Genomic DNA, 12,049 nt, shown 5'->3' on the forward strand with positions numbered 1-12,049 from the left:
CTCAGCTGATTCAACCTAGGAGGAGCCTATATGTGTAGGTATTAGTGGTCTCCCGCGAACAGGGAAGGCTTCCCACCTTTAATAAGATGAGGGCCCGGGTTAGTGCAGAGGCAGCAGTTTGCGCCAGACTATCCCCACTAGGGAGGGAGTTCTGATGACGACCAGGGGAGCGGACAGTGGCCATTCACACATCCTGTGTGTGGCCACCCCTGACCCAGGCTGTCTGACTCAGGTGCAAACAAAGCAGAATGGCCGCTCGGATGGATGCGGTCTACTGATACAGTGATGCCAAACCCGTGTCCCTCTAGCGCACCATTAGCCACTGTCCCAGGGCGCAGTGGGCTGGTTGCCAGCCAGCCGGGCCACATGGGAATGCAAGAAGCCCCAGAGAAAAACAAGAGGCCTTGGTGCAGGGTGACATGGTTAGTACGAAGAAGAACGGCCTTGGGGGGCAGGGGGCAGGTGGGCGAAGCAGAGACAGTCTGAACACACAGATGCTGAAGAATGATGTTACCTGAGATCAGGCCCCGGGGGAATGGCTGCAGAGGCACCACCCGCCACTGCTGCCCTGGCCTCCAAGCCCCAGAAAGAAGCTGGGCCACCAAGGGGTGCCAGGAGCCAGAGAACAGAGTGCAAAGGCACTGTCCCCAGATTAACATATAAGGATGCCCAGCCCTGGGAGGACAAGCCAGAAGAAGGTGAGCACGGCAGCTCCCGCCTCACCTGGGTAGTTCTGGCAGCCGCCGGCAGTGGAGCTCCGTATCCAGCACCCGTTGAACAGAATCAGGTTCCACTTGTGTACCTCCTCGCTGCTCAGGGAGTCCAGGGACAGGTGGCAGATCTCTAGCCCAGAGAACTGCCTCAAGAAATCCGAAAAAGACATCCTGGGGGCAGAGGGGCCGGTGGGCTGTCAGTCGAGAGAACTGGGCTGGAAAAGTGATGGAAGGCGTGCCCCCTGGGCACGGGACGGAGCAAAGGCCGTGGGCTAACTCGCGTCTTTCCTGCAGCCCACTGTACAAATATGCAGGGGTCACTGACCACATTCCTCACCATTGTTAGGGTCTCTATTTTTCTTAGAGAACCCCCTCTCATATCTAACCAACCAGGCAGAGACTAAACCATAAACTGGAGAGACCCTGGCAGGTAAATTGAACCAATCCACCACCTCCAAGTTCCCTCGTGTTAAAGTGGGAGCCTAGAGATGGCCCCTAAACCACGTCATATTCTTAGCGGTGTCCCTATTATCTTCCTTAGCCCATGGGTGAAGGAAGTTATCTTATTTTGATGCTATGCTAAATTTGGACTTAAAGAGATAGGAACAGTTCTCCTATTTCACTGGAAAGATATGGAAACTGAGGAAGACAAGCTGATAGCTAATCCATGTTGAGGCCCACATATCTTGGTTTCAATGCTTTAGATGTACTGGTACGGAGGTAGATCTACTCTGGGGTAAAAGGGGGAAGAGAAAGAAGCCCTCCTGGCTGGGAACCATGTTGAATTCCTGGAACACCCAGAGAGAGCTGCTCACCTGTGAACCAGGAATGGACCCACAATTAAGGGGACAGCACTCCCTCAGATGACTCTTACCAGAACTCTCCATTGTCAGCTTTCTTGTCCAGCTTTTCTTTCTGCCTGGGATTTATGTAATTCCACTCCGGTGCACTGGGAAAGAAAGAATAAAATTTAAAGTTTTTTTTAAAGGAAGCAGAGGTGATCATTCCTGAAGGGTTTGCTGCAGTGCAAGCTGTTTACTGCAGCTCAACTTCCCCCTGAGAAATGGGGAATACCGAAATGATAGCCGGGGGTGGGAGGGGGGTGTAGCCTGGGGAAAGGATGGGACTCCACGGGCACTAGCAGGGTGACCCCAGACATGCAGCAGGAACACTGCGCCATGGCTTTGCTCTAAGTTCACTCTCCAGGCAAGTTTTACATTCATGTGTGATTCGGCCCCCCAGGCCCTGATCACAGGCCTGGGCAAGTCCAAGGCAGGAGCTGTGAGAATGGCTGTTACAGGCCACTCCACCCCTTCTCAATTGGTGAGACGTCCTTCTGGCTTACCTATCAGTCTGAAGTGAAGATACTGTGAGAGGGTCTGAACATCTCTGGGCACATGAACATGGTCCCCTTCCCGAGCCTGCAAAATGACAATCAGGCCCAGTTTTGTGACAATTTCTATGGAGTAATGTCACCCTGTGAGGCCTCCTGCTGGCGGCCTTTCCATGGCAATACCCACATAATTTGTTGAAATGCCATTTCCAGCTACCTGACCTTTAAGAAGTTAGGTTTTCCTGAAATATGTATGTAACGCTCAATAACTGAGCAGTATCCAGACCCTTCTTTAAAAAATCCCTTCCCTCATTGCTTTCAGCACAACATGAAGACCTCCCCGTCGCTGCATAAAACCTGGGGCATAGCCAAGCCCAGCCTCTTCCTCCAGGGGGGCTCTCAGGACCCCTAGCAATCAGGGAGGGGAGCACCCAGGGCCTATTTAGTTCATGGAAATAGTCATTGGATCAGACAAAACCTCAGGGGCTTCCCTGGTGGCGCAGTGGTTGAGAATCCACCTGCCAATGCAGGGGACACGGGTTCGATCCCTGGTCTGGGAAGATCCCACATGCTGCGGAGCAACTAAGCCCGTGTGCCACAACTACTGAGCCTGTGCTCTAGAGCCCGCGAGCCACAACTTACTGAGCCCACGTGCCACAACTACTGAGCTCACGTGCCACAACTACTGAAGCCCGTGCTCCTAGAGCCCATGCTCCACAACAAGAGAAGCCACCGCAATGAGAAGCCTGCGCACCGCAACAAAGAGTAGCCCCCGCTCGCCTCAACTAGAGAAAGCCCGCGCGCAGCAACAAAAACCCAACACAGCCAAAAATAAATAAATAAAATAAATAAATTTATTTTAAAAAATAAAAAGAGCCAAACCTCAGAATGTGCTTGTTATAAACAAAGATTAGGGGACTAGCTGGAGAATATGAGATCTGACCTAAATCTCCCAGTTAGTTTCTTGAAACTTAAAAAAAAAAAAAAAAGTTTTAATTTAAAGACATTGGGCTGAGACTAGGGATGTTACCCCAGAGATGCAGTGCCCTCCTCCCCCAGCAGCCATGTACAAATACCCCCGGCTGTGTCTCCAGATGGAGACTGCGGGGCTTGCCTGTGGTCCCCTCACACCCCTGGACCTGTCCCAGCCTGTTAGGGACTGAGCAGCATCGGGGAAAGGAGATAAAGTCATATAAGCCCCGTAAGCAGCTTGGGAAGCAGCTGCTGCTTAAAATGGCCGAAACCGGGGTTTCAATTTCATTCAGCCATGACATCCTTTTGGGGCAGTTGGCAGAACTAAGGTTTGGGGCTTTGCTCCATCATAGGCAGGAGGATGAAAAATCTTTAATATAAGAGGCGATCTGTGGCCCCGGGGACATGTGTTTCTTCATGAGACAAACCTGAAGGGAAGTACCAGTTACGAGCACTAATGATGTGTGATTAGTTCATAAACGTAATAAAGTTCCCTTCCAAAGCCCTGGTGGCATCATGCAGTGTGGACAGCACATATGAGGTACATACGAGGCTTAAGGATGTGCTGGGGGGGGGGTGAGTTGTTATTATGACCATTCCCACTTCTGGTGTCTCTTCATCAGTGACACTGGCCAATTCTCCATCCTTCCCCAGCGTCGACCTGCCTCCCCCGTGCCAGCAGTGCTAACTAGGATGGAAACTGGGCCGTGCTCTCTCCATCCTCCTGTACCACGGTGGCATCGATTCCAGGGCACAGCTGTCCCAGGACACCACAGGAGGCCTCTGTGTCCAGGCCCCATCTCTGACTGGCTGCCACTCTCCACCGTGAGAGGTCTGGGCCCCTCCGTTCATTAATGGCTTTGTCGGGAGAGATCAACACCCGCCCGTAGCGAGCTCTGGGGGTGCGGGCGCCACTCCCATTCATCCTCACTGCCTCTGGCGGCCCAGGCTCCTAGGATCCACTTCCTCTTTCTAGGCACGTTTCTTCTTGATGCTGAGGGGTTTGGCCTTTGTCAGAGTGACCAGGCTTTGTGGAGTGGAAAGAATCCGATCGAGAGTGATGGGTCTCACCTTTGGATGACCGCGGTGGTAGGTAGAAAACAAGCCAGCCCTCTGGCACTCAGCAAAATTCCACTGAGCTGCCAAACTTGCAAGTGCCAAAGCAGAGCAAGGAATCGAAGACTACAGCTGAGTGGATTTTGTTTGGCTTTTCCCCACCTGGAACCATCTAACACTCTTTTCTGAACAGGCCGTGTGGTTTGTGGACGGAAAGTGCTGCCCAGCGTACTCCACTGTGGGTCTCACAATCGCTGCGTGTTTTTTTTTTTTTTTTTTTTTAAATTTATTTATTATTTATTTTTGGCTGTGTTGGGTCTTCGTTTCTGTGCCAGGGCTTTCTCCAGTTGCGGCAAGTGGGGGCCACTCTTCATCGCGGTGCGCGGGCCTCTCACTGTCGCGGCCTCTCTTGTTGCGGAGCACAGGCTCCAGACGCGCAGGCTCAGTAATTGTGGCTCACGGGCCTAGTTGCTCCGCGGCATGTGGGATCTTCCCAGACCAGGGCTCGAACCCGTGTCCCCTGCATTGGCAGGCAGATTCTCAACCACTGCGCCACCAGGGAAGCCCTCGCTGCGTGTTTTGCATGATGCGTTCCCGCAGAGGGAGGTGAGCACGGGCGGAGGGAGGAAAGTACCTACTCATCGCTCCAGGCCCCCATCCATTCCACTTCACCCCACGGGTTCCGGAGTCTGATCAGCTTCTCTGCATGACCCCGGAAATCCACCTGCAAGGGCCACAGACAAAGGCAGCTGAATCACCGCGCATACCCCTGCTGCCCTGCGTTCATGTCCTCGCCTGAGCGGACCTGCATTCAATTCCTCAAATGCCCCTAAACAACCACTTCTATTTTCTTTTAGCACATGTTTTCAAGCCTTAGCTAACTATTTTCCACAATCTGGTTGAATAAATAGTAAGTCCAGCATAAAAACAAGTGTTTATCTGCTTTAACTTGGATTAAAATTTGATAGTTGACTAACACTGACTCAGTTCTTAATATATGAGACCTATTGATAATCAATGCCCTGCAACAAATACTAAGAGCAGAGCAGTTAGCATTTTTTGAGCAAGTAGTATGAACTAGGCATGGAGCTGGGCAGTTCAGAGGCATTATCACCTCATTTAAACCTCACCACAGTCCTATAAACTGGGTGCTGTTATTACCTTCATTTTCATCTCTCTCAAAACTCTGAGACCCAGAGAGAGTAGATATATGTATATGTATAACTGATTCACTTTGGTGTACACCTGAATCTAACACAACATTGTAAATCAACTATACTCCAATAAAAATTTAAAAAAACAAACAAGCAAACAAAAAAACCTCTGAAACCCAGCCAGAGGGGTTGAGTTATCCAAGGTTACCTGGTTGGTAAGTAGTAGATGGAGGACAAGCACCCAAGCAGTCTGTCTCAAAGCCCATAGTGGGAAATCCATACATTCACCTTCCCCTATCGTCTACGGAACACTCACCAGGAGCCGCCATGTGTGCCTTTGCATACACGTGCAAACACGATGGACCGTTCTGTCTTCAGGGTCTGACCTTCCTTTGTACCCTCCGTCATGCCCTCGCCCAGTGTTTACATATACGTGCTCAATTCATATTTGGGAATTGACTTCATTAAAGAGTGTATTTGTGAAACACAAACACACATAATGAACATTCATACCTTTTTAATAAATAACAAAAACTGAGACAACCACTGCATTTCCTTTTTTGCCTTGGCCATCAGGAAACCCAAAACCAAATTAATTTCTCAACTGGAGCACTGTCTTTAGCCTAGATTGTCTGGTGTATTTTACCTTTGTTGTATGGTTTTATTGTGTCTATGCTTTTCATTGTAAACCACTGCACATCCTTTTTGGAGGTAGGCAGACTATAGTAAATAGAAATAATGAAAAGTTCAGCGCATGCTTTCTCCTTGGGTTGGAATGTAAGGAATACTTATGTTCCTTCCCACTATCACACCCCAGCTTGAAAGTTGGGGCAGGTTTTACTGTCGTTTCCTCTTTGGAGATCCTATGGGTTTCCACTGCTTTACCTGTACAAACATACTTTTTTTTTTTTTTTTTGCCATGTAACATACAGTAAGATATATTTTTTTAATGCTTTTCTTTTTTTTCAATTTATTTATTTTATTTATTTATTTTTGGCTGCATCAGGTCTTTGAAGCTGTGAGCGGGCTTTCTCTAGTTGTGGTGAGTGGGGGCTACTCTTTGTTGCTGTGCGCGGGCTTCTCATTGTGGTGGCTTCTCTTTTAGCGGAGCACTGGCTCTAGAGCGCAGGCTCAGTAGTTGTGGCGCATGGGCTTAGTTGCTCCGCGGCATGTGGGATCTTCCCAGAACAGGGCTCGAACCCTTGTCCCCTACATTGGCAGGCGGATTCTTAACCACTGCGCCACCAGGGAAGGGCAAACACCCATCTTAGAATGAGTGTAGATCTAACTGACAATTTCTACAACTTTCCTCCAAAACTTCGTCCCTCTTCCTGGTCACATCGCAGAGGATAGCCTGCATTTAGTTAGAACCCATAGAGCTGAAGCTCAAAGAGGTTACGTTATCCATCTCTGAGTGGGTAAGAGGTAGGAGAGCCCTTGTAATAAGCAAGAGCTGAGTGTGGGTCGGTGCCAGGGGCTCTGTGCCACCAGAGATGCTGCACCTCAGCTGGGCAGGGAAGGGCCAGGTGGTGATTCCCTCTCTTTCTCTCAAGGATGCCAGGGATTTATGGTAGTATCATTACGCATTGCCCTTCCATCTCCCCATGCCCAGTTTTACCTCTTCGACTCCAGTGACAGAGTATGCGTGACTCTTAACCAGCTTCAGGCTGGTGATGGCTTCTGCTGCAGCTGCACTGGAGACCTGAGTTGAGAGTAAAGTCCACTCAGAGTGGCTGAACCTGACCTTGTTGGGGCCAGTCCTACAATACTTTCCAAGGACATGCTACACAGCCACAGGGCCCCAGTGCAGGGCTGTGGGGGCGGGGGGCAGGCGCAGCAATTAACCTCAGGTAAATAGAGCTCTCTCCATCCAAACCCTCTTTGATCAGGCCTGCCTGCCAGTCCTGGAATATGACTTACCAGACTTTGAAATGACACAGGAAGCGGGAAGCCATTTATTCTTCAAGAAGGACCCCATGCTGCCTGCAGAAGACTAATTATCCGTGACAGTTGTCTGGACTGGCCCTGGTTCACCAGTGGCGGTGGGTGTCCCCAGGGTCCCTCCTCAACAGCCCCGCCCCCTGCCCAGACCCCACGTCACTTCTCCACCAAAAATACACATATCCTGCTGGGGTTTTTATAGAGAGGAGAAAGGGGGATTGCTCTTGCTTTGTCATTCACATGTGTGAGATCACCAGGTAAGGGTTGAGAGAAGGAGAAAGAGCAGGTGGAGGGGCAGGTGACAGCAGACCACGTGGCTGGTGGCCTCCAGGCTCTGGTCTACACACTACCATGGAACCGCATGCAGCCAACCCCCAGACAGGGTACCACCCCTGGTTCAGAACCTCTTCCCTTTTCTTCAGTGATCTCAAAGCCCATCACGTATTGTCAATCACCCTATTTGTTCTCCAAAATCCCAAGATTACTTAGCAAAAGGGGGTAGCAAAGGTAAGGCCCAGGATCCAGGGATCAAGTCTGCGTTCTTACGGCAATTCCTGCAGTACTAACGGGGCTTAACACTTAGAACTCCTATGGTTTCTGAGTTTATGAGACCAACTCCAGTTCCTACCCATTAATTAGGTCTTCCCACCGGCTCCCATGTGCTAGGGACAAATATGTCACAGGACTTGCCCTGTAAGTCCTAGACTCTGCTCTGGCCCAAAGCCTTCCCAGCCTCTAGCCTCTGTCCAGTTCCTTCCCTACCACATGTGGGGAGGGGCAGCAAAGAGAAGCCGTCCCGGCTCACATCACTGGAGCAGGCCAGCAGAGACCCTGCTCGGAGGGCCTTCCAGATGATCTGAAACAGACTGGCTGGTGGCTTCTTCAGCTCATAAAACTCAGAGCTGCCACCTGTGAAATCCTCAAACCCCTCCACTGTGGACCCTCCAGCAAGAGCCTCATAAGAACTGTTGAGCCTGTTGGAAAGAAAAAAGAATACGTGCATCATCCAGAGCCATTAGCAACCCCAGCGAGGGGACCACATGGGATGGGGTAGGGGCAGTGCTAGGACATAGTGTGGTCTGGAAGGTACAGGAGGGCCTCTGCCAATTTTGTCTGTGTGCCAGGGAGGGGCTTAGGCACAGTTTCACGTGGCCAGCTCAGCACTTTGCCAGGAGAAAATCTCAGATCACCTCTCACCAAGCCATGCGCTCTTATAAAAACCAAAGTGCAATCTTTCCAGAGCTGACCTTGAATTCTTGGGTTTCTGGGGGTTGGGGTCATGGGTAGGGATGAGGAGGACCCTCCCTCAAAGCTGAGAGGCATCCCTTGGGGTTTGCTTTGGGAATAGGGCTGGGAAGGAACAGGGGTTGCACAAAAGGGTACCAGTCAACGAAACTAATTCAAAGAACCCCAAAGAAGACTTTGAACATTGAATGCCAGTGAGAAGGAGAATGACTCCCAAGCAAAGGGTAGAGACTTTGATGAGTTTGGGATCTAAGTACATTTGCTTTATTCTTCTTCTTTATCATTCTTTTAAAAATTCACATTGACCTAAGAACTGACTCGGGGGGTTTGAAAGAGGACAAAGCTGAGACACCAAGAAGCTAAGTGGTGGTCCCAGTTCACTCATTCATGTGGGACAGAGCTAAGCGTTTAACTCGTAGCCCAAATTTCTGTTTCTCTTAGTTACGGAGGGGTACTTTGCATGGGGTGCAGGGGCTGGGAACGATGGGCATGGCACCCAGAGGCTGGGGAGGGGCAGGTAAAATCCTCCAAGGAGACTGCGGAGCCTCCCAGGTCCTCCCTGCCCCACTTCCTTGGCATAGGCCTTCTCCAGCAGCGCGCTCCAGAACTCACTGCCTTCCTCGGAGTGCAGGAAGAGCAGCTCCCCATCCTTGGTGGGCAGCCTGTCGTCCACCATCACCTCCACCCACTCGCCGTACTGCCAGAACTGCGGAAGGGAAACACAGCACCTGTCCACAGGGCTGAGCTGAGAGGCAGAGCCGGCGTCCTCAGTGGGCCTCAGAAGCAGCGTCTGTGCTGATCAGTGTTCCAGCCTTGGACCTTTAATGGACTCCTTAAGAGCAGGATCTGTGCCTTACTTACCCATGCCCATAGGAGACGCTGGCAAAAGCAGGAAACATCGAGTCCAGTGGCTGAGCTTGTGGATGAGAAAACTTGCATCACGCAGTGGCAACAGTGGTGCCGAGTGACGCCACTCGGGCTCCCGTCTCCTGACCCTCACTCCAAGGTGCCTTCCTCAAGGCCACATGGCCTGGGGGAGACAGGAGGGGATGGACGTGTGGATGACTGGATGGACATGTTAAAGCAAAGTTTCTGAAACTCAAGCACGCATCAGAATCCCCTGGAGGGATTATTAAAACCTAGGCTACTGGGCCCCAGACCCAGATTTCTGATTCTCGGCATGGGTCCCAAGACTATGGAAAGTAGTGTCAAGGGCCGTGAGCAAGGCAGGATACTGGAAAGTGAAAGATCACCCCGTAGTTCTCCTGGAAGCTCTGGTCCCTGCGGACCCCGCGGTAAAGCAGCTCTTCATTCAAGGTGAGGGAGGCAATGGCCGCCAGCAGCCAGCAGTCACCTGCACCATGTCATGGGGGACACACACAGGTCAGGCCAGGCCTGCAGGGTCCCTGCTTCCTCTGACCCTCACTGGCCCATTCAATCCAGAGTCACACGACTCCCTTCTGGGTCAGATAGTCTGGGACTCCTTTCCTCCAGTGTCTGAAGGTCCTGCTGCCTCCTTGGAAGTTCTCAGCTCCTCCCTTCCCCCCACCTGCCACATGCTGACCATTCCACATGTCCTAAGCTCTCAGTGGAGTAGAAAGTGCAAAGAAAGAAAGGAAGAAGCAAAAATCATCCTCTTTGATTCCTTAATAACAACTTTAAGAAAACATTTGGTTGGAGGAAACACTGAAGCTATTTGGCCAGCTCAGGATGCATGTGTGTGTGTGTGTGTTCCTTGCTCTGCTTGACCTTGGATAGCGGAGAGTTGCCTCTTCGTGTCTGTTGGAGGACTGCCCTTTTATGTTTCAGAGCTCACCATGACAGCTTATAACACTCCTGAGATATTGATTAGCATGAAAAGATCATACTTTTAGTCAGAAGAAATCAAAATCAAGAGAGGTTAAAAATGTTAGGGCTCAGTGTTGGTCACTTTGGAGATCCAAGTAAATGCAGAAGAAAACAGAAAACTGCTTTCTGTGCAAGTCGGACCCCCCCCCCCAGACCCGTGCCCCTGAGCGGTACCTCCATGGAAGGCACCATTATCCCCCGTGGTGTCGACTTCAAACCCTTTACTGACCTTAGCATCCTGTGGTGGATCTATCATCCTGGAATTGATGTAAATTTGTCTCACATCTCATCTATAGGCTTCTTCTACAACAGTCTCTGAGATCTCAACGTCCTTACGTGTGCTGCTCATCGTGTGAAGGAATATTTCATCTTACTGGTCCGACGGCTGCCTCTTCCCAGTTTCACTCCAGAGCCCTACCTCTAGGAGTTTAGGGTTTGGAGACAAGTTTCTCCCATTCCTATACCAATCAAATGGCTCCAAAATCCAGCCTGTGTGTCTCAGCCTTGTCCACAAAAAAAAAATCTGAATCTCTTCACTATATCTTCAGATAAAAGCCCCTTCAACCATTCAGAGACCCTCTGAGGACCTCGTCTAACTCTCTGTGTTCTTTCCACGCTGTGGCCCAAGCTGCACACGTAGTCCAGGATGAACACACCACGGTTCTTTCAGGCGTGGGCTGCCTGAGGAAGTAGTCAGTAAACCGTGACATAGGAACCCACATCTGAGGATCCGTCATCTCTTCAGTACGCCTCCATCACCAGGTTATCCTAGAAAACCCTTTGCTCTATCTGCCGTCATCTCTCTCAACAGAGAGGTTCATGATTTGGTCCCAAATGAATTCCTTTCGCTCTTCCTTTCCCCAACCAGCCTCATATATTCTCTCTCTCTCCGCCTCTCGCACGCAGTTAATTTTTGAAGAGCTTTTCTGACCCAGAAGCCAGCCTTGCCCCTGTCTTCTGCTCTCACTGACAAATGCCCTCCTCCCGACGACAGTGGGCCCCCAGGTGGGACCAGACCCGGCAGCCGGAGGAGATAAGAATTGGTACAGCAGGCACGGGACTGTGGCTTCTCACTAAAGAAGACTCAAGGGGGCTTCCCTGGTGGCGCAGTGGTTGAGAGTCTGCCTGCCAATGCAGGGGACACGGGTGCGAGCCCTGGTCTGGGAGGATCCCACATGTCGCGGAGCAACTACGCCCGTGAGCCACAACTACTGAGCCTGCGCGTCTGGAGTCTGTGCTCTGCAACAAGAGAGGCTGCGATAATGAGAGGCCCGCGCACCGCGATGAAGAGTGGCCCCCGCTTGCCACAACTAGAGAAAGCCCTCGCACAGAAACGAAGACCCAACACAGCCAAAAATAAATAAATAAATAAATAAATAAATATTAAAAAAAAGAAGACTCAAGGGGGGCAGTACCTCATTCAAAGGCAACTTCCAAAGAGTGGATAAAATAACAGGTTCTCTCCTCTCACTCCAGCCTTCTTCCCATCAACACCTGTGATCACCTCTTTCCTGTGCTCAGAAATCTTCAACTTCTCCATTGCTTAAGAACAAGATAAAAAACTAACAGGGCATCAAGACCCTTCACAATATGCCTCCCCCCTACTTCCCCAGCCTGCTTCCCACTGTCCTCCCACCATGAGTCTGATCTCCAGTCAAACTCGGATCTGCGCACACCATGCCCTGGTCTTTTCCAGCACACGCTTTCACTCATCCATCCCCTCGGCTTGTAGAGTCCTTGCTGCAACTCCACCCCCTTTCCCCTCCTCCACGAAGCCTTCCCTGATG

At 50.8% G+C, this 12,049-nt stretch overlaps 1 protein-coding gene across 1 annotated transcript in view; it reads right to left on the reverse strand.

The window, feature by feature from the left end:
- The window catches only part of LOC103007505 (calpain-8-like), a 46,738-nt gene that overhangs the window by 17,566 nt on the left and 17,123 nt on the right, over nt 1–12,049 (reverse strand). The window contains 7 exon segments of the mRNA XM_057528887.1: nt 724–884; nt 1,588–1,662; nt 4,713–4,798; nt 6,847–6,930; nt 7,975–8,134; nt 8,978–9,120; nt 9,650–9,771. Of these exon segments, the coding sequence (XP_057384870.1) occupies nt 724–884; nt 1,588–1,662; nt 4,713–4,798; nt 6,847–6,930; nt 7,975–8,134; nt 8,978–9,120; nt 9,650–9,771 (831 nt within the window).

The sequence above is a fragment of the Balaenoptera acutorostrata genome, chromosome 1 (assembly GCF_949987535.1).
Source record: "Balaenoptera acutorostrata chromosome 1, mBalAcu1.1, whole genome shotgun sequence".
Lineage (NCBI taxonomy): Eukaryota > Metazoa > Chordata > Mammalia > Artiodactyla > Balaenopteridae > Balaenoptera > Balaenoptera acutorostrata.